At 43.0% G+C, this 26,134-nt stretch overlaps 1 protein-coding gene and 1 long non-coding RNA gene across 2 annotated transcripts in view; one reads left to right on the top strand and one right to left on the bottom strand.

The window, feature by feature from the left end:
- The window catches only part of LOC115089714, a 40,960-nt gene that overhangs the window by 14,317 nt on the left and 509 nt on the right, over positions 1 to 26,134 (top strand). The window contains exons 3-4 of the long non-coding RNA XR_003856211.1: positions 21,868 to 21,942; positions 23,180 to 23,226. This is a non-coding gene — a long non-coding RNA (uncharacterized LOC115089714). The remainder of the gene's footprint in view (positions 1 to 21,867; positions 21,943 to 23,179; positions 23,227 to 26,134) is intronic.
- The window catches only part of EML1 (EMAP like 1), a 265,065-nt gene continuing 255,793 nt past the window's right edge, over positions 16,863 to 26,134 (bottom strand). The window contains 5 exon segments of the mRNA XM_029597926.1: positions 16,863 to 18,760; positions 18,939 to 19,069; positions 20,951 to 21,046; positions 22,764 to 22,851; positions 22,951 to 23,048. Of these exon segments, the coding sequence (XP_029453786.1) occupies positions 18,635 to 18,760; positions 18,939 to 19,069; positions 20,951 to 21,046; positions 22,764 to 22,851; positions 22,951 to 23,048 (539 nt within the window). The 3' untranslated portion in view covers positions 16,863 to 18,634.

The following is a 26,134-nucleotide window of genomic DNA, read 5'->3' as shown; positions in this document are numbered from 1 at the left end:
CTCTACAAACGAGTTAGAACTTTCTCCCACTTGACCGGTATACCTAGACCAGCCACATTCCAAGAAACCACATTCAATGACACAGTGTAATGTATAGCAAAGAAAAAAACTGCAAGACCCCTCCTGGTTTATGCAAGGTGGACTGTGTCTGCCAGAACCAAACACTGAAGACTAGCAAGCAACTTTTTGCAAAAAGCACAAGTATCCGGGTGATGATATAAGAAAACAGATCAAACCTATCCGGTTGGCCCTGAGGCAAATACACCCCAAAATTACACTGTGGTGAAGATTCCCCCTCCCCCCCATACTATTATAGACAAAATGGATAAGGAAAATGATGGAAACATACATCCCTCAAAGCTTGAACTCCCCACCCTAAGAATTGGTAACTATCTCCTCCCAAGAGATATGAGGTCATAGATCAAAACATGAAGTGCTCAAGCACCAGCTTCCCTTGCAAAAGAAAAGAAAAAAGAAGAGAAAGCAAAGAGACTATCAAAAAATCACTAATAAAACAGTGTGCTCATCCTATGAAGGTAAATTGTCAGAGGCAGAGAACACATATATGCAACTATAAACCAGTATGTCCAATTCTATTGTTCCTCACTCGGAGGCAGTGACTGTACAAATTTAGTTGCTGCGCTAGCTTCTTCAAAAACATGAATGGAGTCTTTATGCCAAACCCGCAGCTTTGCAGGAAATTGCAATGCAAAGCGTATCATCTGGTTTACTAGTTCTCTACACACTCTGCAAAGAAACACAGAGGGAAAAATCTTGAAAAATTAAGATCTTGCGATTGCCAAATTGTAAATCTTTCCGTTTGATAGGACTACAAGATTTGTGATTTTTGCACATAGTTCAGGAATTTAGCAATGACAACTCTAGGCTTTTGGTCCTCCAAAGTTTTCGGGCCTAATCTGTGCGAGTGTTCAATGATAACTCCACTCGTTCGCTCCAAGAAGAGCCAGATTTCCAAGATAGGCAACAACTCCAGTTTAGGAATGCTCTCCGGGAAGTCAACAAGACGCAGATTGTTTCCACGCAAGTGATTTTTCTAGCTCATCTATTTTGTTATCACGGTGCTTAACTTCCTTCTCCAACACAGCAATTTTCCTTTCAAGAGCAAGCAAGTTGTGCTCCGCCACAGCAATCCAGCCTTCTACTGCCTCCATATTCTGCCAGCAATTCGTGGGGTTCATAGATCTGGTCAGAAATGCGAGACAACCATGGCTATGTTATTTTACCTTCTTGCATGTCTTCAGTCATAACATCAGGTTCATCAGCGGAGTGCCGCAAGGATCGATGTTGGGACAGGTCCTGTTCAATATCTTTGTGAGCGACATTGTGGATGGGATAGAAGGCAAGGTTTGTCTTTTTGCGGATGATACTAAGATCTGCAACAGAGTGGACACGCCGGAAGGAGTGGAGAGAATGAGATGGGATTTAAGGAAGCTAGAAGACTGGTCGAAGATATGGCAGCTGAGATTCAATGCCAAGAAGTGCAGAGTCATGCATAAGGGGTGTGGAAATCCGAAAGAACTGTATTTGATAGGGGGTGAAGAGCTGATGTGCACAGAGCAGGAGAGAGACCCTTGGGGTGATAGTGTCTAACGATCTGAAGTTGGCGAAACAATGCGACAAGACAATAGCTAAAGCCAGAAGAATGCTGGGCTGCATAGAGAGAGGAATATCTAGTAAGAGAAAGGAAGTGATGATCCCCCTTGTACAGGGCCTTGGTGAGGCCTCACCTAGAGTACTGTGTTCAGTTCTGGAGACCGTATCTCCAAAGGGACAGAGACAGGATGGAGGTGGTCCAGAGAAGGGCGACCAAAAAGGTGGATGTTCTTCATAAATAATTTATGAGGAGAGACTGAAGGAGCTAAATATGTATACCCTGGAGGAGAGGAGGAGTAGGGGTGATATGGTACAGAGTTTCAGATACTTGAAAAGTTTTAATGATCCATGGTCAACAACAAACCTTTTCCGTTGGAAAAAAATCAGTAGAACTAGGGGTCACAATTTGAAACTCCAGGGAGGAAGACTCAGAACTAATGTCAGGAAGTATTTCTTCACAGAGAGGGTGGTGGATGCCTGGAATGCCCTTCCAAAGGAAGTGGCGAAGACTAAAACTGTGAAGGATTCAAAGGGGCATGGGATAAACACTGGATCCATAAAGGCTAGAGGATGGGAATGAAGAGAAGAGCCATGGGGGTGGCTTGCTGGAATGGAAGCTACTACCTGGTGATTACGACCCTTACTTAATAAGCCTTCACATGATTAATGCAACTCCAACATTGCTCTCTGCTTCAACGGCAGGGGGAAATGTGGAAAAGAGGATTTGCATTCAGACAACAAACAACAAGAACTGAACTACACAGTCTGGGGTAAACAAATAAGCGTGGGGGTAGCTTGCTTATTACGGTGGTTACTACCTTAAACCAATTAAGCCTGATACATCATTTTGATTGCATATACAGCATTGCTCTCTGCTTCAATGGCAAGGGGTGACTGGAAATTTGAATCAAACAGTTACCAACAAGGGCCCTGAACTTGGTGGTCGGTGAAACAGATAAGTATGGGAAAATAAGTTTGGGAGCTTGCTGGGCTGACTGGATGGGCCGATTGGTCTTTTTCTGCGGTCATTTCTATGTTTCTATCAGATCTCTCGGCATCTATCTTAGATTTGGGGGTCTTCAGCTTGTCCTTTTCTGATCGCAGCGATTTTGCAGCCATCCCGCCATCCACAATCGCTAAACTGGTAAAACAAGGCTGACCAACGATTTCAGATCACAAGTCCTGCCTTTTACAATGAGAATGGAGCAACAAACATGCAAAATTAGGAAGTGGTGCCTGGAGCTCGATCACAGAGGTCTGATCAAGCCCAACACATCACGTGACCTCCTTTTTCACCTGTTTTAAAAAATCTGTTTTTGTTTTACCACAATAACGAAAACTAATACTAACAAGAAAATGATCAGACCATGTCCATTTTTCTGTCCCTTCAAGTACCAGATCCGCCTACCTGTCTAGCTTTTTCTGATCCAAAAAGCAGGTCAAGAGTATGACCCTTTTCATGCGTTTCCCTTGCAGAATCTGATTAAGACCACTTGTGGCTAAACTAGAAAGGGAATGTTGCATCTTAGTTAAATCAAAACGGTCTACTTGTACATTAAAATCTCCCATAACCAATAGATGAGTACTTCAATGTCTGGCTTAGTATTGCTTTCATTACCAGCTCAGTTTGGACCTGTTATAATCCTGGGGGCATAACAAAATAAAAATAAGTTCACTGTAATCCAAAATTATTTTAAAAACTTTCACAACCTGACGTCTGATCTAAAAATATCCTTTTCAAGGGAAGAGAACAACAAAAAATTATAAATACCCCCCCCCCCCCCCGACACACACACCCTTCTTCCTAACTCTATTACACTTATGCATAGAGTAGCTCATAGGATATGCTTCAGAAATAGCTATAGACTATTTATCCTTTAACCATGTTTCAGTCACACAGACCAGATCAATATCCCTATCAATTATCATAAAACATACAACCAATTTTTGGATAATGATATGATTAAAATACATTTCAAATATCCTTACCATGTGACACACTACCATTTTCCCCAACCTGTTAGGTATAACCATCTAAAATGCATTCTAATCTCATTCCTAAAATCCCCTTTCCCTTGATCTTTAGAACTTAACAGATATTTTCCCCTTCCCATCAAAACAGAAATTTCCAGCTTGTTATCCACGGTAGCCATTCCTTCGCTCTCCAAGAGACTTCCAAAGAGGTGACTCTTTTAGGCTCATGGAAGTGGCTCATTTCAGCGATTTAAGGCCCCAGTGGTGATGTCATAGGTAGGTGGGGTCAGATGGCAGCGGCCAATGTGGGGGTGGGGGGGGGGGTGTTTCTCTGGCCCGAATGTTCATGGGCCTTTGTAGTCAAGCAAGTTTGGAATAGGACATGCCTTCTTTCCATCTTCCTTGTTATTCTAGAAGCATACAGTTCAACTTGTAAACATTTGGATACCTACCAGGTTCCAGAAAAGGCACATGCAAATGTTAGTACATTGCTGCAGTCACTAGTGGAGATCACTTGGTGCTTTTCAATTCTTTTGGATGATGCATATATACAACAGCAACGAACAGAGGGTTAAAACAAGCAAGTCTAACAGAAAACCATAAATTAGAATGATCCTCTGGTTTTGGCACAATTCAGTAGGTGCAAACCACAATACTGTTTACAACATGGGAGAAATTGTTCCAGAAGCTCCAAATCTGAAAACTATGGTCTGGTTTGTGCTCAGATTTATTTTGGGCTCTAATTAAAAAAAAAAAAAAAAAAAAAAAAAGAGAGGAGATAATTTCAATAGTTACACACACAAAAAAAAAATTAATAGAAACATGACAGAAAAAGACCATATGACCTATCAAGTTTAGTCCTGTGGGAATTCTGCACTACGGCAGAGCACAGAATTCCCCTCTTGTGCAGTTGTGCAGAATTTGGCAGGTCCTGGCGTGCAAGTGGGACGGCCATTGCTCGCAGCGAAGATGGAACAGCTGGAGGCCGTCCCGCTTGTGGCAAAAATGGAGCAGACCTCAGAGAGAGAGAGTGTGTTTAAGACTATGAGCATGTGTGAGGGTGCTTGGGTGTGGGTGCCAGAGAGATGGAGCCTATTTGAGGAGATTGTGAAGGAATGTGTATGTATGTGAGAGATAGGGATCTGGTGTGTGGGGAAAATAGAATTGTGTGTATGTGAGGGTACTTGTTTGTGAAAGAGGAAGCCTATGTGAGGGTGTGCATGTATAAGAAAAAGAGCCTGTATGAAGGGATGTGTGTGTGTGAGAAAGAGGAAGCCTATGTATAGAGGGGGTGAGTAAGAGAGGGAGCCAGTGTACAGGGGTATGTGAGAGATAGGTAGCCTGTGTGAGGGTGTATGCGTAAGAAAGGAAACCTGTGTGTGTGTGTGTGTGTGAGAGCCTATGTGAGGATGTGTGTGTGCTAGAGAGGGACCCTATATGAGGGTGTATGTGTGCGAGAAGGGGGGAGTCTGTATGAGGGTATGTGTGCTGTGCGAGAGGGGGGGAGTCTGTATGAGGGTATTTGTGCATGAGCGAGTAGGGTGCCTGTATGAAGGGATGTGTATGCGAGAGAGAGAGGGAGCCTGTATGAGGGTGTGTGTATGTGCACTAGAGAGAGGGAGCCTGTGTGTGTGTGTGTGTGAGAGAGAGAGAGAGGGAGGGACAGAGGGAGCGCCTGTGTGAGGGGTCAAACTCTAGGATTGGAGATAGAGTGGAAGGGATTGAGCCTAGATGGGGAGAAGAGAGATAGTGGCAGGTGGAGAAGTTGGGGCCTGAGAGGGCAAAGTGAAAGGAGACTGGCCAGGGGAGTAGGGAGAAAGGGTGGAAAAGACACTGACTGAACTTCTAGGGAAATTCTGCTCAAATATTGAAAACTCTTCATCTGAAGTAATTACTTTTTTCTGTATTACATTTTAAATTAATTACTTAAACATTGTCATGAATATTGAGTTATTTTGACCCAATATAAATTATGCAGAATTTTAAGATTTTGTGTGCAGAATTTTAAATTTTTTGCGCAGAATTCCCCAGCTATAGAGTTTGTCCATCCACCAAGTGTTACGACTGTTGCTGCCCGACGACTCCACGCCGCCCTCCTTACCCCTCTGGCGACTCCTCCCGTAGTTGACGGACGTTTGGCTGCCGCGGCGTCTGCCTACCGTCCTCTCCGGCGTCCATGGTCCGGCTTGGGCGCTGCCTCCCGCCATGCTGTCCAGCTGCCTTAGGGCGCACGCGGCCCTGCTTCAAATACTTTCTTTGGCGTGAACCTCAGGGGCGTCCCCCTGTGATGACGTCACGCATCCTGGAATCAAAAAGCCTACGCTACTGCTAGCTAATTGAGTTAGCAAGGGTAATCGGTAATGGGATTCATTTCGGATGGGATTCGTCTCCGTACCTAGCTACGCTGCCTCTCCATTATTGGACTTACTCTATTCAGGGTACCCACTCCTCGGGGGCCTCTCTCTTCTCTTTCAGGTCGCTGTCTGGAACCGGTACTCGCTCCTCGAGGGCCCATGTTCCCGGACTCGCTGCCTGAACCCTACTTCTGCCTGGAAGATACCGCTGCCTACACCATCAGTGAGTTACCATCTACTTCTCTCAGAGCTGTTCCCTGGAACCAGGTACTTGCTCCTCGAGGGCCTGCCTCTACTCCAGCTCCTGTGTTTCCTATCGAGAGAAACCGCTGTCACAGCCATTGAGGGATCGCTGTTCCAGAGCCCTGAGGGACTGCAAGCCCAGCCGGGCTCCATCTCTACTCACTACTGCCACCTCTGGTGGCTCTCCAATACTGTTAATAAAAGATCTGTGCTGTGTCCTAAAGCTGAGCCTGACCTGTGGCCCCTCACGGGACTTCCCCCCATGGGCGTGGTCAGCAGCCATAGTGTCCAAGGGTCCACCCAAAACCGTACAAACAATAACACCAAACAATTCAGCATTACAATCCATACCTCTCCCACAGAGATCCTCTGTGTTTATCCCATGTTTTCTTGAATTCAGATACAGCAAAATTGCTTACCTTGTAATAGGTGTTATCCCAGGACAGCAGGATGTAGTCCTCACATATGGGTGACATCATCAGATGGAGCCCTGGTACGGAAAACTTCTGTCAAGAGTTTCTAGAAACTTTTGGCTGGCACTGTGGGCCTACTGAGCATGCCCAGCATCCATGATATTCTCAGCCACAGGGGTCTCCCTTCAGTCTCGTTTGTAGCAAAATGCGTGAGTTAAAAAAATAAAACAAAACTTATCGGACCCAACTCCGCGGGGAGGTGGATGGGTTCTGTGAGAACTACATCCTGCTGTCCTGGGATAACACCTATTACAAGGTAAGCAATTTTGCTTTATCCCAGGACAAGCAGGATGATAGTCCTCACATATGGGTGATTAGCAAGCTACAGGCTGAGTCATTCTTATATTATACCAACAGCATACAACTTATGCAACAAGCACAACAACTGGTGCACTGCTGAAAAAAATGAGGCAGTCTGAAAATCACAGCAGGATGGATGTAGAAGGAATTGGAGTTATACTGGAAATAAGTTCTTTAAGACAGATTGTCCAGAGGTTGAATCTTGTCGTCCTTCTTTGTCCAGACAATAATGAGCTGCAAAGGTGTGAAGGGAACTCCATGTTGCAGCTTTACATATGACACCCAAAACAAATGCTGGAATACAGTGATACAGTCCCAAATTTTAAATGAGTGTATAAATCCAAATTTCTTTTATTCAAAAGGGTGGCAACTCCATTGTATATATTGAACACAAACTTTCAAACACACGGGGGACCCCGTGTGTTTGAAAGTTTGTGTTCAATATATACAATGGAGTTGCCACCCTTTTGAATAAAAGAAATTTGGATTTATACACTCATTTAAAATTTGGGACTGTATCACTGTATTCCAGCATTTGTTTTGGGTGTCTACAGTTTGACTGAATGCTGGCCGCAGCTCGGTTGCTTTTGGCAGCTTTACATATGTCCAGAATGGGCACTGAACGATAGTGTGCTACTGATGTGGACATAGCCCTTACTGAATGTGCTTTTACTCGCCCCTGGAGAGGAATGTTTGCTTTTTTATAACAGAATTCAATACAATCTGCTAGCCAGTTGGAGAGAATCTGTTTTCCTACCGCTACTCCTGGTTTATTTTTGTCAAAAGAAACAAAGAGTTGGGTGGATTTCCTATGGACCGCCGTGCGGTTCAGGTAAAAAGCTAGTGCACTTTTTCAGTCCAAGGTGTGTAAGATTCTCTCTCCCTGGTAAGAGTGAGGTCTTGGGAAGAAAGTAGGCAAGACTATTGACTGATTTATATGAAAGTCTGTTACCACTTTTGGTAAGAATTTGGGGTAAGTGCAAAGGACTACTCTGTCATGCAGGAACCTTGTGTAGGGTGAGTGTGTGACGAGAGCTTGCAACTCACTGACCCTTCTAGCCGATGTAATGGCTACTAAGAAAAGCACTTTCCATGTAAGGAAAGTTTCTTCACAAGAGTGTAGAGCCTCGAACGGTGAGCGCATGAGCCTTGTCAGTACTAAATTCAGGTCCCATTCAGTGACCGGTGGTCGAATGGGAGGTTTGAGGTGAAGTAAGCTTCTCATGAACCTACTTACTAGGGGTTGTGCTGTTATTGGTGCATCCCCTATTCCCTTGTAGTATGCCGCTATGGCGCTTAGGTGTACCCTTACAGAGGATGTCTGGAGAGCAGAATCTGACAGGTGGTATAGGTAATCTAGTAAAGAAAAAGTGGGGCAGGAGAAAGGTTCTATACCCTTTTGTGTGCACCATTTTGTTAATCTAGTCCACTTAAAGTGGTAGGATTTACATGTGGAAGGCTTTCGTGAAGCTACTAGAATTTGAGAGACTTGTGTTGAAAGATTAAGCGGTTGCAGAATTAAGCTTTCAACATTCAAGCTGTTAGGGCGAGAGTTATCAGGTTGGGATGACGCAACTTGCCCGGATTCTGATATATATATATATATAGACAAATGTGATGTTATCTAGCATGATATGTACCAATAGTTCACTATGTTAAGAACGCTATGAACCTATAATTACTTATGTTCAAAACCAGTTACCAGTTGCTCTATATTTCTATGCATTTCTCTGTGTTCACCCGGCCATTACCATGTTATTCCCTGTTAAATGTACTTTCCAAGCTTTTGTTATGATGTAAACCGATGTGATGTTCACACTAATGCCGGTATATAAAAGGTTTTAAATAAATAAATAAAATAAATTATGAGAGTGGGCTCTGTGCCCAGGCGGATTGGTTGTGAGATCGAGAGGTCGGAGAGTATGGGAAACCATACTTGTCGAGGCCAGTATGGGGCTATGAGGATCATTGTCCCTCTGTCCTGTTGTAGCTTCATGAGAGTTTTCGCTATGAGTGGAATTGGAGGATACGCATATAGAAGACCTATGTTTCAGGGGCGAGTAAATGCGTCCCTGGGGACTGTTTGTCGATGTCCGTGGAGAGAGCAGAACCTTTCCACCTTGTGGTTCAGTGTGGTTGCAAAGAGGTCTATGATTGGGCGACCCCAGCGTTTAAAGATTTTGCTCGCTACACATGGGTCCAGTGACCATTTGTGGGGATTGAAATGTCGACTGAGATCATCCGCTAGGATGTTCTTGATGCCCGCCAGATAAGTTGCTCGGAGATGATTGGAATGCTCTAGAGCCCAAGCCCAAATCTGTGCTGCTTCCTGGCAGAGCAGATAAGAGCCTGTGCCTCCCTGTTTGTTTATATACCACATTGCCACTGTGTTGTCTGTTTGTAACAGCACAGTCTTGTTTGAGAGGCAGTCTGAAGGCATAAAGGGCATATCTCATCGCTCGAAGTTCCAAGAAATTTATTTGATACTGCTTTTCGAGCGTAGTCCACGTCCCTTGAGTTTGAAGGTTGTTGAAGTGAGCTCCCCATCCCAGGTTGGAGGCATCTGTAGTTAGGATGACTTGTGGATTTGCCTGTTGGAATGGGAGACTAGCTTTCAACGCTGTTTGATTTGTCCACCAGTAGAGCGACAGACGTAACTGGTCGGTGATTTGAATTGTGTACGACAGTAGTTGGAAAGCTTGTAGCCATTGAGATTTCAAAGTCCATTGAGTTCTTCTCATGGCTAACTTTGCCATAGGAGTGACATGTACTGTCGAGGCCATGTGTCCTAGTAGTACTAGAATTTGATGGGCGGAAGCGAACTGGTGATGAATCATAATGTTTGCCAGTCGTGCCAAATTGTCTGCACGGTCGCTTGGAAGGGAAGCTTTCGCCACTGTGGTGTCGAGGTCTGCTCCGATGAATGTGAGGAGTTGAGAAGGCTCGACGTGGGATTTTGGATAATTGATGAGAAATCCCAGAAGGTGCAATAGTGTTATTGTGGTTTTCAAGGCAGAGAGAGCTCCCTGCCTGGATGGACTTCTGATTAGCCAATCGTCTAGGTATGGAAAAACATGAATGCTGTTTTTTTCTTAAATGTGCAGCTACTACTGCTAGGCATTTTGTAAACACTCGAGGAGCAGAGGCCAGTCCGAATGGCAGGACTCTGTACTGGTAAAGATTCTTTCCCAGTACAAATCGTAGATATTTGCGATGTTGTGTGGAAACTGGTATGTGCGCATAAGCGTCTTGAAGATCCAGAGAACAGAGCCAATCTCCCTTTTGAAGTAATGGAAGGATGGTTCCCAGAGATACCGTCCAAAAGTTTTCTTTGTGTAGAAATTTGTTGAGATTTCGGAGGTCTAAGATAGGGCGAAGGCCGCCTGTTTTCTTTGGAATGAAGAAATAGCGGGAGTAGAACCCCTTGCCTTGTTGAGACCGGGGAACTGGTTCGATGGCCCTGGCAGTCAGCAAAGTAGAGAGTTCCACTTGAAGTTGAGATGCGATGAGAATGTTTGACCAAAGTGGCATGGGAGGAGAATACGGGGGTATCGTATTGAATTTTAGGCGATATCCTCGATGTAGTATGGCTAATACCCATTGGTCTTTTGTGATGAGACTCCATTGGTGTTGGAAGTAATGAAGTCGACCTCCGACTGGTAGGGAGGGCATAGGGTTGAGAAAGAGGCTGCTGTTTTCTTGGCTTGGTTCAAAAACCCGCCACTGGTCCAGTTTGGGGTGGTGGCTAGGTCTTTTGTTGCTTTGGCTGATGTGGACGTCCTCTCTGTGAAGGACGGTATGGATGTGCTGAAGAGGCAGGAGGGTAATACCTTCTTGGTCTGTAGAAGGGTCTCCTCGAGTCTCTGCATGATGGACGTCTTAGGGAAGATGTCTGATCTGCTGGCAATTTTGATAGCTGATGGAGAGTCTCATGATGGTCTTTCAGCTGAGATACAGTAGCTTGGATCTTTTCTCCAAAAAGATTGTCTCCAACACAAGGGAGATCTGCAAGCTGTTCTTGAACTTCCTGCCTAAGGTCAGAAGCCTTAAGCCAGGCCCATCTTCTCGCATTTATTGCAGAGGCAGACAGACAAGTTGATGTTTCAAAGACATCATAGGCTGCTCTCACCTCATGTTTGCCAGATCCTAATCCCTTGTCAACTAATGTAGCTAAAGGTAGTTGATGCTGTTGTGGGAGGTTGTCCACAATACCTTGTACTTGTTTCCATAAGTTCCGTTGATACTGTGTCATGTACAGCTAGTATGCTGCAATACGTGCTACCAGCATGAACTCTTGATAGTCCTTCTTCCCTAAGGTGTCCAAGAATCGTTGCTCCTTTCCTGGTGGGACAGAGGAATGAGGTTTTTGCTTCCGAGCCTTCTTTTGAGCGGATTCTACCACTACCGAATGGTGGTAGTTGGGGCTTCTGGTATCCTGGAGCATGTTGCACTAGATAAGTGGCATCTGTTCTCTGATTCACTGCAGGGACTGAGCAGGGATGTTCCCACATTCGTTGCTGCAATTCCAAGAGGACTTGATGGATTGGGATAGCCATGATTTCCTTAGGCGCATCCACAAACTGCAGTACTTCTAAAGCCTTGTGTCTAGTATCCTCCTCTGTGTCTTATTCAATTGGAATTGTATCTGCCATTTCTTTGATAAAATTTGTAAATGACAAATCTTCTGGAGGGGATTTCTCTCTCTCCTCTGGTGGAGAGGGCTCTGATTGCAGTGCCTCTGATTCAGTGTCCGTGTCAACCTCCTTCCAAGGTGTATATTGAGGATGATAAGGGGAGTCAATGTCTTCTGGCTGGACATGATGCTTCGATTTAAACACAGCCTTTGTTGGGATGTGTTGTGGCATCGTTAGAAGTGAGGGCATCGATGGGGAATTGATGGGCCTCGATAGAAAAAGATAGCCTTGTATCCCCCGATGGACCTGGATGGATTGGCATCGATGTGTCCTTGAACGGCATCGAGGGCGTTTTCGGGACTCGATGTCTATGGAGCCCTGATGGTCCTGGGGCAGAATCGGAGTCTGCGCAGTCATCCTCCAATGATCTGAGAGCTGGAATGGCTGGAGTCATCGGTGGGAGTATCGGCATCGATGGAGTCTGTGCGGGTGTTGGAGGAAAGGCTTCTATTAAGGCATCGAGTCTATTCAGCAAAGGCTGCCTGCACCGATGGCACTATCGGAGGCTGTAGGTTCTTCAGAGCCTCAATGACGGCCTGTTGGACTAAAGTAGTCACTTCTTCCCTTGAAATCAGGGCAGTATCCACTGCCACTGGGGAAGGCATCGCTGGCACTATTGGCACTTCCACGATGATTCGTGGTGGCACTTCCTCTGACACCGAGCCCGGTGGAGAGCGCAGCGGTTCTTCGTGTACGGCCAGTGGAGTTGGCTCTAGTACACGGACTTTCTTGGGCATCGGCTCGATGGATTTTGATCCTGACATCGATGGTTTACCATCCGCTGGGTCGATGGATCGATGGCAATGCCGCTTTTTCTCCCGATGACTCTTCGATGTTGAAGACGATGCTATCGATGATATCGACGGTGCGGGTGCCGGACGGTCATCGGCCCATGTTTCACCTCGATGTTTGGTTACCAAGGGAGGAGTTATTCTTGGGGATGATGTCGACGATGACATCTTTTTGAATAATTCTTCCATCTTATCCAAATGGGCACACCTGCCCTTCGGTGTCATCTGGGCACAGGTTGAGCAAGCCCAGACGTCGTGGCCTGATCCCAGGCAGAGAACACATACATAATGTGGGTCTGCTGTTATGGACATAGACCGGTTGCAATCTGGACATTTTTTAAAACCCGATGCCATGATAAAGTTATGGCCTAATAACGGTTGATGACTGGCGGGAATCGACAGTGGGATGATCGGAATCGATCAAAAAACTATCTGAAAAATGTACTCACCGAGACTATGTCGAAGGGAGACCCACTTATGAGAAATTTGTGACTGAAAATGTGAAAAGAAAAAGTTTTCTTCTGTGAGAAAATGTGAGGAAATTCTCTTTCCAGAGCTCCTAACTGCTTTGCTACGGCATGGCGGAAAAAAAGACTGAAGGGAGACCCCTGTGGCTGAGAATATCATGGCATACTGGGCATGTTCAGTAGGCCCACGGTGCCAGCCAAAAGTTTCTAGAAACTCTTGACAGAAGGTTTCTGTACCAGGGCTCCATCTGATGATGTCACCCATATGTGAGGACTATCATCCTGCTTGTCCTGGGATAATGTTCTTATCTTCACCACCTTCACAGGGAGGCAACCCTGCCCCCAACCCGCTATAAAAAAAAAATCTTTAACAGAATGACACAATAATTGTTTTGATTGGCTTTATTTTGTGTGTTGCATGTTTGTTGCTTTTGATATGTCAGAGATATGGTGGATTTGTAATTTTTATTGCTGTTCACCGCTTTAGGTAGCTTGTGGGTCAGGAAAGTAGTCTAGAAATTTTTATAAGTAAGTAATTCTGAAGTGGCATTTTCTGCATGCACAGGAGTGTGTAGTTCTATTCCATAAAGTGAGTCTTAAGCTTTATTTATTTAATTGGATTTATTACCCACCTTTTTGAATAAGAAATTTGAAACAATGAAGCGAAGTTGTTTATTATGTAAGAATGGTGAACTTTGACTACTAGAGGAATTTGGGTTAGGAAAGTAACAAAAGACAATTTTATCAAGCAGATGGATTCTCACCCCAACTGACAAGAGGTGGTGGTCTAAAACTTTGGGCATCTGGTTTTTTTTTGGTTTTTTTTTTTAGAGCAGAAAGGCTAGACAACATCTGAGAGCTTGCACACTTTCGCTTGGTTTTCTGGCTGAGAAGGGAGGGGTACCTCCTAGTTGGGTAAAATCTGGTTAGTGAGCCGTGGACTTAGTTGAACTGTAATCCAGGAGAGTGATAATCAATAAGCAGGCCATGAGTCCAGCTGAGCTATAATCCTTGGCAATGGAAACCCTTCACAAGGAGATGGTTACAGGACTTTGGGAGTACAAGGGTGGAATCAAGGGCAGAATGACTATTCACACAATAGGGTAGTGCCCAAGGACCCGCAGAACTCTTCTCTACCCTCGGATGGGTGGTTAGGGGTCAATAACCCTTTTTGCTCAGGGGCCCAGATCATTATAGGTCTGCCCCTGAATGGAACTTTGACTCATGAGAAAGACCCAACAGATGACTAGGTGGTGGTGGCTGGTCCTCCAGGAAGATGTGAACTCAGTAGCAGATCAGGAGTTGGCATTTGGTCCCCCACAAGCATACAAATCTAGCAATGGCTCAGGAGTTAGCTCTTGGTCCCCCAGGATACAAACCCAGCAACAGAACCCTCGGGAGGGTGAAGACTCAACAGTGGATTGGGAGGTGGAATTTGATCCCCCAGCAAGGCACAGACCCAATGTGGATCAGAAGTAGAGTTTGGTTCCCCAAAGGGGCACAGACCAAACGTCAGATTACAAGGCAGTGTTTGGACTCCAAGGACATGGACTCAGTGAAATTTGGTCCCCAGGAGGATGCAAACCCAGCAGTAGAGGAGAGAAAAGCAGCAGCTTTGGTTCCTCCAGGACGGACGCTGGCCCAACAGCAGAGCAGAAGAGATGATAGCAGCAGTCTGGAAGCGATGGATCCCCATCCCTTACAACTAGCAGTACCCATCAACCAAGTTGCATTTATACACATGAGTGTGATTTGGAGTACAGTGGGAAGGAGAAAAGGGAAAGATAATGGCAATGGACCAAAGGGACCGCAATGGGTTCTCTCTCTTCTGTATGGTGATACCTCAAGGAGACTAATACCCCAAATACCTAAATCCACTGTGCGATATCTTGTAGAAATATGTAGTTATGTAGCCAAAGCATATACATACTTGTAAATACTGCTAGCTGTGTTATAGCCCCTACTGCATTTCAGTGTTTCCTGGGGTGAAGGGATAGAAATCCCACCCACAATCATCATCTTCCCCAGGTGGAGTTACCAAGTACCAAACATCTAAGGGCCAATGGAGCTCACCCAAGGGTTGCCCCTGAAAGATAATTGAGCATGGGGGCGTTACCTACAGTTCTGATAAATGGACCTTTACAGCTCACGTCACTAACTTAAAAAAAAAAATGGCAGAAGGAGAGAGGGGAAAAGAATCACAAGCTGATTGAGAAATGTGGCAGCATAGTAATGGTCTTTTTCTGCCAATATTTTCTCTTGTTTCCATGTTTCTACATCCTGCGTAGGCAGTTGGGCTTGTCTCTAGTTACTCACCTGATAAAAGTTGCAGGATGTCACTTCACCCTGATTTTTGTAAGCTGCAGTAGAGATACTGCTCCAGTCAGTTTATGCAGTTAAACACTTAGGCAGGGATGCAAGAAACCCACAAGAGGGTGGTCAATTGCCCTGACTTACACTACGAAAGAGAGTAAGTTCATGCAAGCCCATCTGTATGTTTTGTTTCTCCTGCCTTGTACAGGCAAACTGGGTGTCTTAAGGGACTGATGCTAGTTGTGTTCCCAGCCACCCTCTGGAAGGAACCAGTAAGCAAAGGGCTGACGGCACTGTTACCACTATAGACAATGGGGGGTAAACCAGGCAGGACTACAGGTGAAATCACATCTCAGTCAGAGCAGAGATGGTGAAAGCTAGCCAAATACATGATCAGATCAGCAATTCCAGCTCCAGTCTGAGTCCGAAGACTTGTTTTTTTGCTTAATCTTGATTCCAGAATGAGGCTCATGCTGAGAAAGGCAGAGCTGTAAATCAGTAGTGAAGGGTCCATACTAGTAAAACTAAATGGAATCAGCATGCCCTCATATGAATTTCGCCTGATACTGTACTCATAGCTCCAACAAGGACTATCTGAAAAGCCTAAAGGAGGACAGTTAAAAATAATCACAAATGTGAAATCCACCAGCACATGAATTTAGATTTATTGTTACGATCTAACTCTCTTACTTGAAGCATGCATTTGAAGAAGCGGAAATGTGAATAGCACAAAAGAAAAGCAGCCTGATCCTAATCCCATTTATAAACCAGATGCTTAATGCTTTGTATGTAAAAGTATGTAAAATATTTTGCCATTCTTCCTGTAGAGCTCAGAGCATGTTAAAAACAGAGCTTATGGAATTTTCCACCTAAAATTATTTCAGGAGCTCAGTAATCTTAGGACACCATCTTCCCTCACTCCTCAATAGTTTTAACTGGAAATTGTCCTGAGAACGTAATGCACAGTTATTTGTGTGATCTGCAATCAAAGCATTTAAAAAACCCATAGAACTTGCCACATATAGTTATATCCATAATTTGTTTGGCTGAAAACACAATAATGCAGGAGAAAGTGAATGTGCACCTGGCACCAATTCGGCAGCAGCAAAAGAAATCCCTTCCTGACCCCCCAATGATGGTAATCAGCTTAAGACCCTGGATCAGTACTTCTCCCTCAGGTCCAAATACATCATACACACTGATTAACAAATGATGTAACAGAATACTATGAACTGATCCTCAGCTGTCTTTTATTCCTAGTTCAGGAGGTCCCTCCTTGTAAAGAGTATCTCTAAACCTTTTGTTAATTCGGTTGCTCACTGTACTGGTTTTGGTTTGCTATAAGCAATATATCTTAAATTCAGTTGACCATGCTCTATGTATTTTACATGAAGATATTTCTAAGAGGGCTCTTAGATGTTCCTGTTGAGCTGAACTGCGTTAAAACGTAACCAGCTCTGATTAACACTGTATTTTATGCTGGCGCCATATGTAACTTTTTTTTTTTTTTTTTTACTATTTTTGGAGATTTAAAGTAGGTTATCAGTAAGTAAAATGATTTGCAAGCAGTATATCTGACACAGAGAGAGCTCATGTAAATACAGTACTAATGTCAAACACAACCCATGCAATCAATTCATTTCCTTCATGATTTTTTATTGGTGGCCTGCACTTTCCACATAGCAGGTCAGTAATGCAATACAAAACAAAATATTCTAAATTTCTTTCCCCCCCCCTGCCTTTTCATTTAACTAGTTAGTTGCTCTAAGCAACCAGCAAGGTAGAGTTCAGAGAATTAAACATTCAGTCTCGGTTACAAAATTTCAATAGCCATTTTAGTGTGTTTATCATTCTATTTTTTAAATCTCTATATACCTTCTCTAATGTAAACAATACATTTCAATCTCTATTTATTTTTTTTATATATTTTTTTTTATGAGGCCTTCCGGGAGCTCTCTTTTGTTGGCCCAAAAGATTCCTCCTGCTCCTCTGGGGTTCCAATCTAATTGGAACTGGTCTATACTAGAGCTATAGTTGCCACAGGCCTGTTTCTTCCCCCTGCCAGCCAGGCTAACCACTGTGGTAACAATCCTCACCCAAGGGCCAAAGAGCATAGCATCCTCCAGAACCCACAAGGGGGCAAGCACCCTGGGTCTGGTCACTAAGTGATGCTGCACAGCAATGGCTCCCCCTCCCCATGCCCCAAGGAACTACAATGCTGCCTGCAAGCTTCCTCAGCCCCCACGGCGTTAGAAGCTGGGTCCAGAACTCAAACCCACGTCTCCCACACCACAGTGCACAGCACTGCCGCTCAGCTGGTCTTGATAAGGCCTCCTTCACCTTTTTATGCCACCTCCAATATTTATTTACAAAACCATCCATGCACAAGAGACAGGAAGCAGAAAGGTACATGTTAATATACAGTATCATTTCATATCTGTTTTAAAAAAAAAAAAACCAACCCCTCCCTTCTGTAGCTTGCCTGGGATATATCTAGGAAATATCTTTAATGTAATCTACTTGGTCTGATAAATATACAATGCTTATACCCACAAAAGTAAAGTTAGCCTTCCCAAAACTTTAAAATTTCTCCCATGGGATAAAGGTACAATTCAATATAGAATCATGCTGAATAACTGACAGATTAGCTAATTACTGGAATATAAAAGGGACGGAGTCAGTTACTCTATATGGAATTATAGATATATATGTAAAAAGCCTGAAAAAGACATTTAGGCCTATATATCAGAGCCAGATAAATGTCCAAAGAGGATAAACTGTACCTAGTAGTTTAAGGAGCAGCAAAATATTCATATCCTGTGCAATGAACTGAGTCTTTGAAAAACCTTCAGAAGTAGAGATGTACTGAACAAACATATTTTACAGTTCATATTAACATTTGAAAGTTAATCATCCTTCATAACAATCGGTACCTAAGTGCTGTGCTACATACTGCAACAGACAAACATATATACAAGCACTGATGATAATTAAGTACATACTATACAAATATTTTGAAAGGCAGTATTGTGACAATTTGTCATTTTTATAGGACATATATAATACCATACCATATATTTACCATATTTTCTGTTGGCATCACTATATTGTAAATCTTCAAGCCGTGATTTTCTATTCTCCGTACTTTTTTTTTTTCTTTTACATTGTACAAGAAACCCCCAAAGTCACAGTTTTCTTCAGAACGCAAGTCATGGCAGTTGGCGAATCTCTATGCTTAGTAACCAATGGAGGGTTTCATTTTCCTGAGCTTCAGAAGAGCTTCCAAACACAGAACCCACAAAGTGATGAAGTTAGGTTTCAGGATATATGCTTTACATGTGCTGCCGGTCTTACATGTGCTGCCGGTCAGAATCCTCTGGCGATGCTATGCACTCACAGTGACATCCCTCCCTAAACAACTCGCCACTGCATAATACTCATATCTTTCCCACCCGTTGAGATGAGATGGCTGTCTTCACACAGAAAGTCAACATTGGTTACATGACTGCTATGCCCACCATACACATGGCTAGGAGCCTAAAAGAAAAAGAAAACAATTTATGTTGTAGAAAAGCAGCAAAGGTTTCCATAACGTTTTCCCAGCCTCTGCATCCCTAGCTCCTCACTTCTTTATGCAGTACATTCCATTGCATTGCAAGTGCATTTCAATGGCATAAAACAATCAGAAAAAAAATAATAAATAACCACTACTTACCCTAAATTGCGAGCATGGATAAGAGAAGAGATGCACTTTTCCAAAATCATCTCCAGTTGAAAGAAGTTTTCTCTCAAGTGACCTGCATATGGCATTGATGTCAGTCCCATCTGAACCTTCAGGCCATACTCCTGCAACATGGTTCACATGAGCAATTCATCCCAAATGATAGAAATGGAACAAAACCTGAGAGGTCCATATTCAAAGGCATTTAGCCGGATAACTTTAGACTTAACTGACTACATTCAAAAGAATATAGCTGGTTTAGCAGCCATGCTGTGTAAAAAAGAACAAAAAAATAATTTCCACACGGGCCTAGTGACTTCAATCACATAACCCCCCGTGCTGAGCCAAGCCCCTCACTTGCCTCAAACTTCTCCAGGTAGTCAATAAAAATACAAAAATCAGGAGTTGGTTTGCTGGTCTGTGCCGACAGCCCGCCCCCCCCCCTCCCCCCTGGTTAGGAAAATCTGACAGCGATGCCTCCCTTCCTCTCCCCCACATCAAGCCTTACCCTTCCACCCGCTTCATATCTTTGCAAAGGGCTTTCTGGCCCCAGAATCGCTGTCTGTTTGTATGGCAATCCTGCTGTCAGAGGTTCCTCTCAATATCCCGGATAACTTATCTGGCTAACCTTAGCCGAGCAAGTTAGCCCTTTCAAAGATTTTTTTTTTATTACTGGCCCCTAAAGGCTCAAGTCACTTAAATTTGGGTCTTAGAATGTTTCGAGCAGAAAGATACTTGACAAGTTTGGAGATTGAAAATAACTGACTCCAATGCTTGTAAAATGATAGCTCAAGAGATCCTGCACTTCTTGGAGAAAGTGACTCATCTTCCTTTCCATGGGATTTTAAGACTGCATCAAGCAGCACCCTACTGGTATCATTACAATATGCATGATCCGCAGTGTACTTCCCCCCAATATGCAAAGTCACTTTGACAGGGTACAATATCTTTTTTTCATGTTATGGCAAATCTTTTACCACAGTTGCTTATTAAGGCAAAACTAAAATTTCTCTATTAGCCTAGAAGAGGTAAAAACAAAAAAATCCTATGTGAATTGAGATGTAACTGAAATAGTTCACATCTTTCCTCCAAATATTGGAAAACTTTACTATTCAGGTATTTCTTTGGCATTTTTAGATGTTTATAACATTGAAGGCTTTTTTTTGGGGGGGGCAAGGCATCTGCTACTTGCTGGCATACTCTGGTAAGATATTCTTGGTTTTATTCTTTGGTGTATTTTCAAAGCACAAGCTCCAGAGAACTTTCAGATTAAGGATTTTAAATTGAGACAAGGACATAAGACTTGCGTTAACCTTCAGTAATCTTCAAGCACGCTCTGAAACTTTCTTCTAAAGTGCATATAGAAAAAAAACCCCAGGATCATTAGCTGTAAGCGCCTTCTTATTGGGATATAATTTTTAAAAAATGCAACTCATTTGGAGTGTCAACATTACATAGTAACAAGGTAATGACAGTAGAAAAAGACCAAATGGTCCACCCAGTCTGCTCAGCAAGCTTCTTATGGTAATATCAGACGCACAGGTTATCCTCATGTTTCTCTTAAGGGTAGCAGCTGCCAATCCGTGCAGTTATCCCCAAGCCTTATGATAACCCATTAAAAAATTACTGTTAGCAACATTTTTACTGGGTGATGAGCCTTCTTGAAAATTCAGACAGTGCTGGTTGACCTGCTTTGCTAATGGACTTGGCTGTAGAAGCAGCCCTGTGCTTTTTCCCTTATAACACCAGGGGCTTGACTTTTTCTTGAGTGCCATTATAGTCCCATCAGTAAGGAAGACATGGAAGGCAGAAAAAAAAAAAAAACAACAAAGGGTGTAAGAATCACTTTAAGCAAAGAACACAGTCATAACGGAAAAAGCATAGGACTGCTTATACGGCCAAGTCCATAAGAAAAGCACGTCAAGCAGCACTGTTTGAATTTTCAAGAGGGCTCATCACCCAGCATATATGATAGCATTGCTGATATGTGGATACAAAAGCCTTACCAAAGACATGAAATCCTAAAGTGCAGGTATAGGTTGACCATTCTATGTCTCTAGTTGTTTCAACACTCACAACTTGCTTGCAGGCACTGGGGATCCCTAAAAAGTGAACAAAATCAAATCAAGCAACTGGATTTCCCAGGTGATGGGAAGCATCCACAAACTAAACAACTATCATCTCTTTCCCTCTCCTCCAAATATATACACAGGTATACAATTCTGGGTCATAAACCCCATATGGGACACAAAAATGCTTTGCATTATAATTTGTGAAGATCTTATACACATCTTTCACTGTTTCCCTCCCTTTTTCATAACTGGCTGATAGAACTGGCAATAACCTGCGGCTGATCTATCAAAAATCTTCTGTCAGTGCTGGTAATGTAATGGCAGACTCCATTAGTAATGCAACCTTTTTAATGGGGCTGATGATGGCACAGGTACAATTCTCTACTTCTTGCTAATTATCCAAGATAATAAAAATGTATGGAGCTATAACTAAACAGAAGAAGCTCCCCCCCATACACAAATAATCATAAATGAGAAAAGTAATTCAAATATATTTAAAGAAGCTAATTTTCAAAGTCATTTACATGACCAAATAGGTATTTTGCCTGGGTAAAATGACTTGACTGAAAACTGTTCTCCTCAAATGAGGCTAAAAGGATGCATGGTTACCCTATCATGCATTCCCCACCTTTGTGCATAGCAGCCAACTGGCTACCTGGAAACAATCCACACACATGCTTTTAGTCACATTAAAAAATGAGGCATTCCTGTGGGCCTGTTTAGGCTGGGGGAAGAAAACAGAATGCATACATGAGACTTCCTGCAATAGCAGGTGCGACCTAAACTGATGCTTAACAGTTGTGACTACTGAGATTTATTTTATACTGACACTTTTTTGTTTACCCAATAAGGCCTTTCCCTTCCAATCCTGGAATTGACAAGCAGACAGCAGCCTAACTCTTGCTTTGTTCTGCAGTTTCCTACAGGTAGGACTTACTAGATTAACTTGTCTGAATAATCCAGTGAGGCTTGGAATGAATACTTCCCTAGTTTCTACAAGGGGGTATAATGTTACAACTTTCTGTATGGCTACTGGTGAGGAAATTGGTGCCTTAGGCTCTCCATACCAGCTCCAAGGACAGTCAGCCTACAATTTGAGATCTCTATGCTAAGGCCCTGTTCCAGTACATGTGGATAGCTTTTTGTGACCTCCCCCAGGCACTAACTACAGTGAAGTGTGTCTAGTTAGCATTTACTGTTTAAATCTTTGTTATTTTACCTGTTTGCAAGTTAAATCCTTTTTCTGTTCACAGTTCCTGCATTTTGTTAATAAACTCTTTAGTTTGTTAGCTCTGTCTGTCCTGGACTGATTCAGGATCCCAGTATTTTCTGTATTTGGTCTGTAAGTGCATTTCTAGGAACAGTGTGACCCCCTGGGTTGTGTGGGTGTGTCCATAGAATATACCAGAGAATAGCTTGCAGGTGGGGTACTTGCCCAGAAGCAAGCAGGAACCCAGTTAGCAGCATAGAAGCATGTGCACAGGTAGGTTGAATCAGGCCTGGGCAATGCTCGACAGTACCCTTTTAAGTGGCCACAGGGTCAGCATAATATAATAATAGTACTCATGCTTTTCACTGCTCATTTTCAAAAGGGAAACAATGCCGGCTGTTTCCCTTAAAGAACTTGTGCAACGTAACCAGCTAAAATAGTCTGCATACTTGTTTAAACACAATTTTTAAACAGTATTAAATGCGTTAAAATATACCATATCAGAAGTCACAAAACAGAAAGCATTCATTTACTTACAATAAAGGATTTCATAGTCTCCTGAATTAGACACAAGGTATTGTGAGTTAACAGACCAGTCCAAGTGAGTAATGAAACTGGAATGCCCCTGCAAAAAGAAATATATTTTATGAATATTGAAAATATAACAATTGCTGACTCGCATCAGGTCCACAATTGTATGTTAGTTGATAAGAAATGCACTTACTGAGCATTTGCCAATTCTACTGTATTTCCTTCCATTCTCACCAACGCCATAGATATATATATAGTTGTCATGGGAACCAATTGCTAGGAAATTTCCATCTAGTGAACAAAATAAATTTGGCCAATTACAGCACATTAGTATAGAGTAACTTAGATACCCATAAGCCACATATGTAGGTATCTGTTATTTATATTTGTATGTGACTGATTTTATTTTATTTTATGGCCAGTTTCATGCAGGCAGAGCTCAATACCCATCTGTAATACAGTAAGACAGGTAAGAGTTACCCTGTAATTCCTGTACTGCCCTTCACTGTTCTGCACTAATTGATAGCTTTTAGGGAATAAGGATTACACAAGACTCACAAAACATCTTTCATATTTAACCAATCCTGCAGTATAGCACTGAAAACTTTGTGATATTTAATGTGCTGTTCTTAAAAAAAAAAAAAAGTTTCTTCTAACCACTAATTTCTGCCCATGAGATCATATGACTTATAACCAAGCAACTAGTTACATCACTTGACACCCTTCAGGACTTCAATTTTTTTAAATCCCTTCCTAGATTTTTAGACAAATAGGACACAAAGAGGGCCCTATTCAGCCACTATGTGACTGCGCTAGTTAGCCTGTTATACATAACTGGCTAACTTTAGGACAGCACTACGGCCTGACCAGAGTTAGTTGTAGAAGGTAACTCTGAACATCGGAGTTAGCCTGTTAATTTAAGCGTCTAACCCCGCTCCTCCCCAGAACGCCCCTGTCTTATCAGGCTAAATTCTAGCCAAGTAACTAGTTCCCCAGTTAGAATTTAGCCAGGTAAGGACTGAATATAGCCAGGTAAGCCACTTAGATGGATAACTATTACGTTATCCATCTAAATGGCTTTTGAATATGGACCTCAAAATGTATTTACCAAGCCAATCCAAATCTGTAAAAAAAAAAATGGAATAAGAATCAAAGGAGACATTTTTTATCATTATTTGTAGGCTGAGTAGATTTGCTCAGGGCTGTCTTACAAAAACTTGCTTATTGTGATAAATTTTAATAATATGTCAGGTAACCGTATCAATACTCATTAACATACAGCAAGCCGCAAAATAACCACATTCTTCTCTTGCTAAAGACAGCCCAGTTGTTAACAAATGTGTACATAGGGATCCTGCTGGTTCATGGCCACTGAAGGCTTAATCAGCATTCCCATTATAAGCACAGGGAATATAAAAGCTAAAGTTTCTGGTGTGTCTCTGTGAGTGTATATTGACACCAGACGTTTTACTACTATGTCTTTACAAGTTTATAGCACTACTAAGCATATGCAGTGCTGCACAGATCAAATAAGAAATAATCCCTGCTCAGTAGCGCTTGCAATCTAGTTCAGACACACAGAGAAAACAAATAAATTAGTAATCATCACTTAACTATTTTACTAAACATGTTTAAAAGTAGAAGGCTGAGCTCTGGAAGAGTCAGGGTTTTTGGATTTAAAAACAATCTCAAAGAGGTGAGATTTTACATAGGACTTGAATACAACCAGAGAAGGACCAAGATTCACCAATTTAGGAAGGCCATTCCTGGCACATGATGCCAAAAGACAAAGTGCAGAATTCTGCTATAAGAAACTATTATAACATTTTTGAAATACAGATCATTTGCTAGCTCTATGGAACTTATTTCATTGAACTAGCACTGAAATATAAGTGATTTTCATTACATTTTATTTTTCAATATCAAGTGCAGATTAAAGCAAAAATGTAAATCAATTTCTACACATGTATTGTCATTCTGCAGCAAGCAATTGCATCTACTTTACTTTCTACAGCTACCAACATGAAAAGAAAAGACTGTTATATTAGTTAATGTGGTGCAGAATATGATCTCAAAATCTGCATCCAGGGCTCTGGCCCGTCCTTTTTAGTAAGAAGTGTGTCACCAGATATTACAGCTGCTAACCATGAATAGAGGCCACTGACATTTAGAAGCAGGTTACTGTCAATCCTCAGTAAATACATAGCAATAGCCATGTAGTAACTGATAGGCCACCACTCCTCTATGGTAAATACGAAGGGCCATACTCTTAGTCCTGGGGGAATTTTGCACTACTGCAGAATGCAGAATTTGCGCAGAATTCTCCCTTCCCGCAGATTTCCTCCCTCGCCTCGCAGAATCCATCACAGCCGAATCCTTCTCCCTTTCGAATCCTCTGCCAGGAGAGGAAGCAAAATCGGAAGCTTCGCAGCACGAGTGAGGCTCGCCGTGCATGGAGAGTGGAACCATCGTGGCACAGGCGCGCACACGTAGAGTGGAGGCATCGCAGGCAAGGTTCCCACATGGGGAGCAGAGGCAGCACGACACAGGCGAGGTTAGCAAGCTGCACTGTGCAAAGGCCAGGACCCTACAATCAGAGAGGAGAGGAAGAGCGAGGGAAGGAGAGAGGGGGAGAGAATATGAGAGGGGGAGGGTGAGAGAGAGGGAGGAGGGAGAGAGAGAAGGGGAGAGAAGAGGGAGGGGGAGAGCGAGGAGAATGAGAGAGGGGAGGGGGAAGAGAGTGTTTCTAGTGGGGGCTAGAGGTATGAGGGGAAAGAGGTGAATGGGGACAAGGGCAGAGGTCAAGGGGGATTCATATTTCCATTTGTTCTGAGTCAGAGGTCTGTAGCCTTTGACGTGTGCCTGGTACTGGACAGCTGAGCGGACTCTGACTTCCGAAGCAGAGGTGGTGTTTAACCAAACCATCTCCTGCTGTGCGAGACCAGCCCCACTCAGTAGGAGATGTTTGGTTAAATATGGCTCCTGCTGTTGCATGTGAGGTCTTGGAGCTAGCTTTCTGATTCAGGTAGTGGCGGCAGTCATTGTCTGCTCAGCTGTCCAGTGCCGTGGGGATTGCTGCCCCTGGCCTAGAGCAGGTGGAGATGTGCATCCTCCTTTGACCTCTGCTTCTGTTCCTGTTTACCTCCTCTCATGAAAATACTGGATTGTACTGAAAAGCAGAATTTGCAAAAATTGTGTTATTTTGACAAATGTGCAGAATTTTGCAGAATTTAGAAAATGTGTGAACCGAATTTTCAATCTTTTGTTGCAGAATTTTCAATTATTTTGCATAGAATTCCCCCAGGAGTAATATTCAGAGATAGGTCAGATAGCAAAGTTAGCCAGATAAACTTATCTGGCTAACGTAGGAGGTATAT

The sequence above is a fragment of the Rhinatrema bivittatum genome, chromosome 4 (genome assembly GCF_901001135.1).
Source record: "Rhinatrema bivittatum chromosome 4, aRhiBiv1.1, whole genome shotgun sequence".
NCBI classification, from domain to species: Eukaryota; Metazoa; Chordata; class Amphibia; order Gymnophiona; family Rhinatrematidae; genus Rhinatrema; species Rhinatrema bivittatum.
This window is presented reverse-complemented; position numbering and strand designations above follow the sequence as displayed.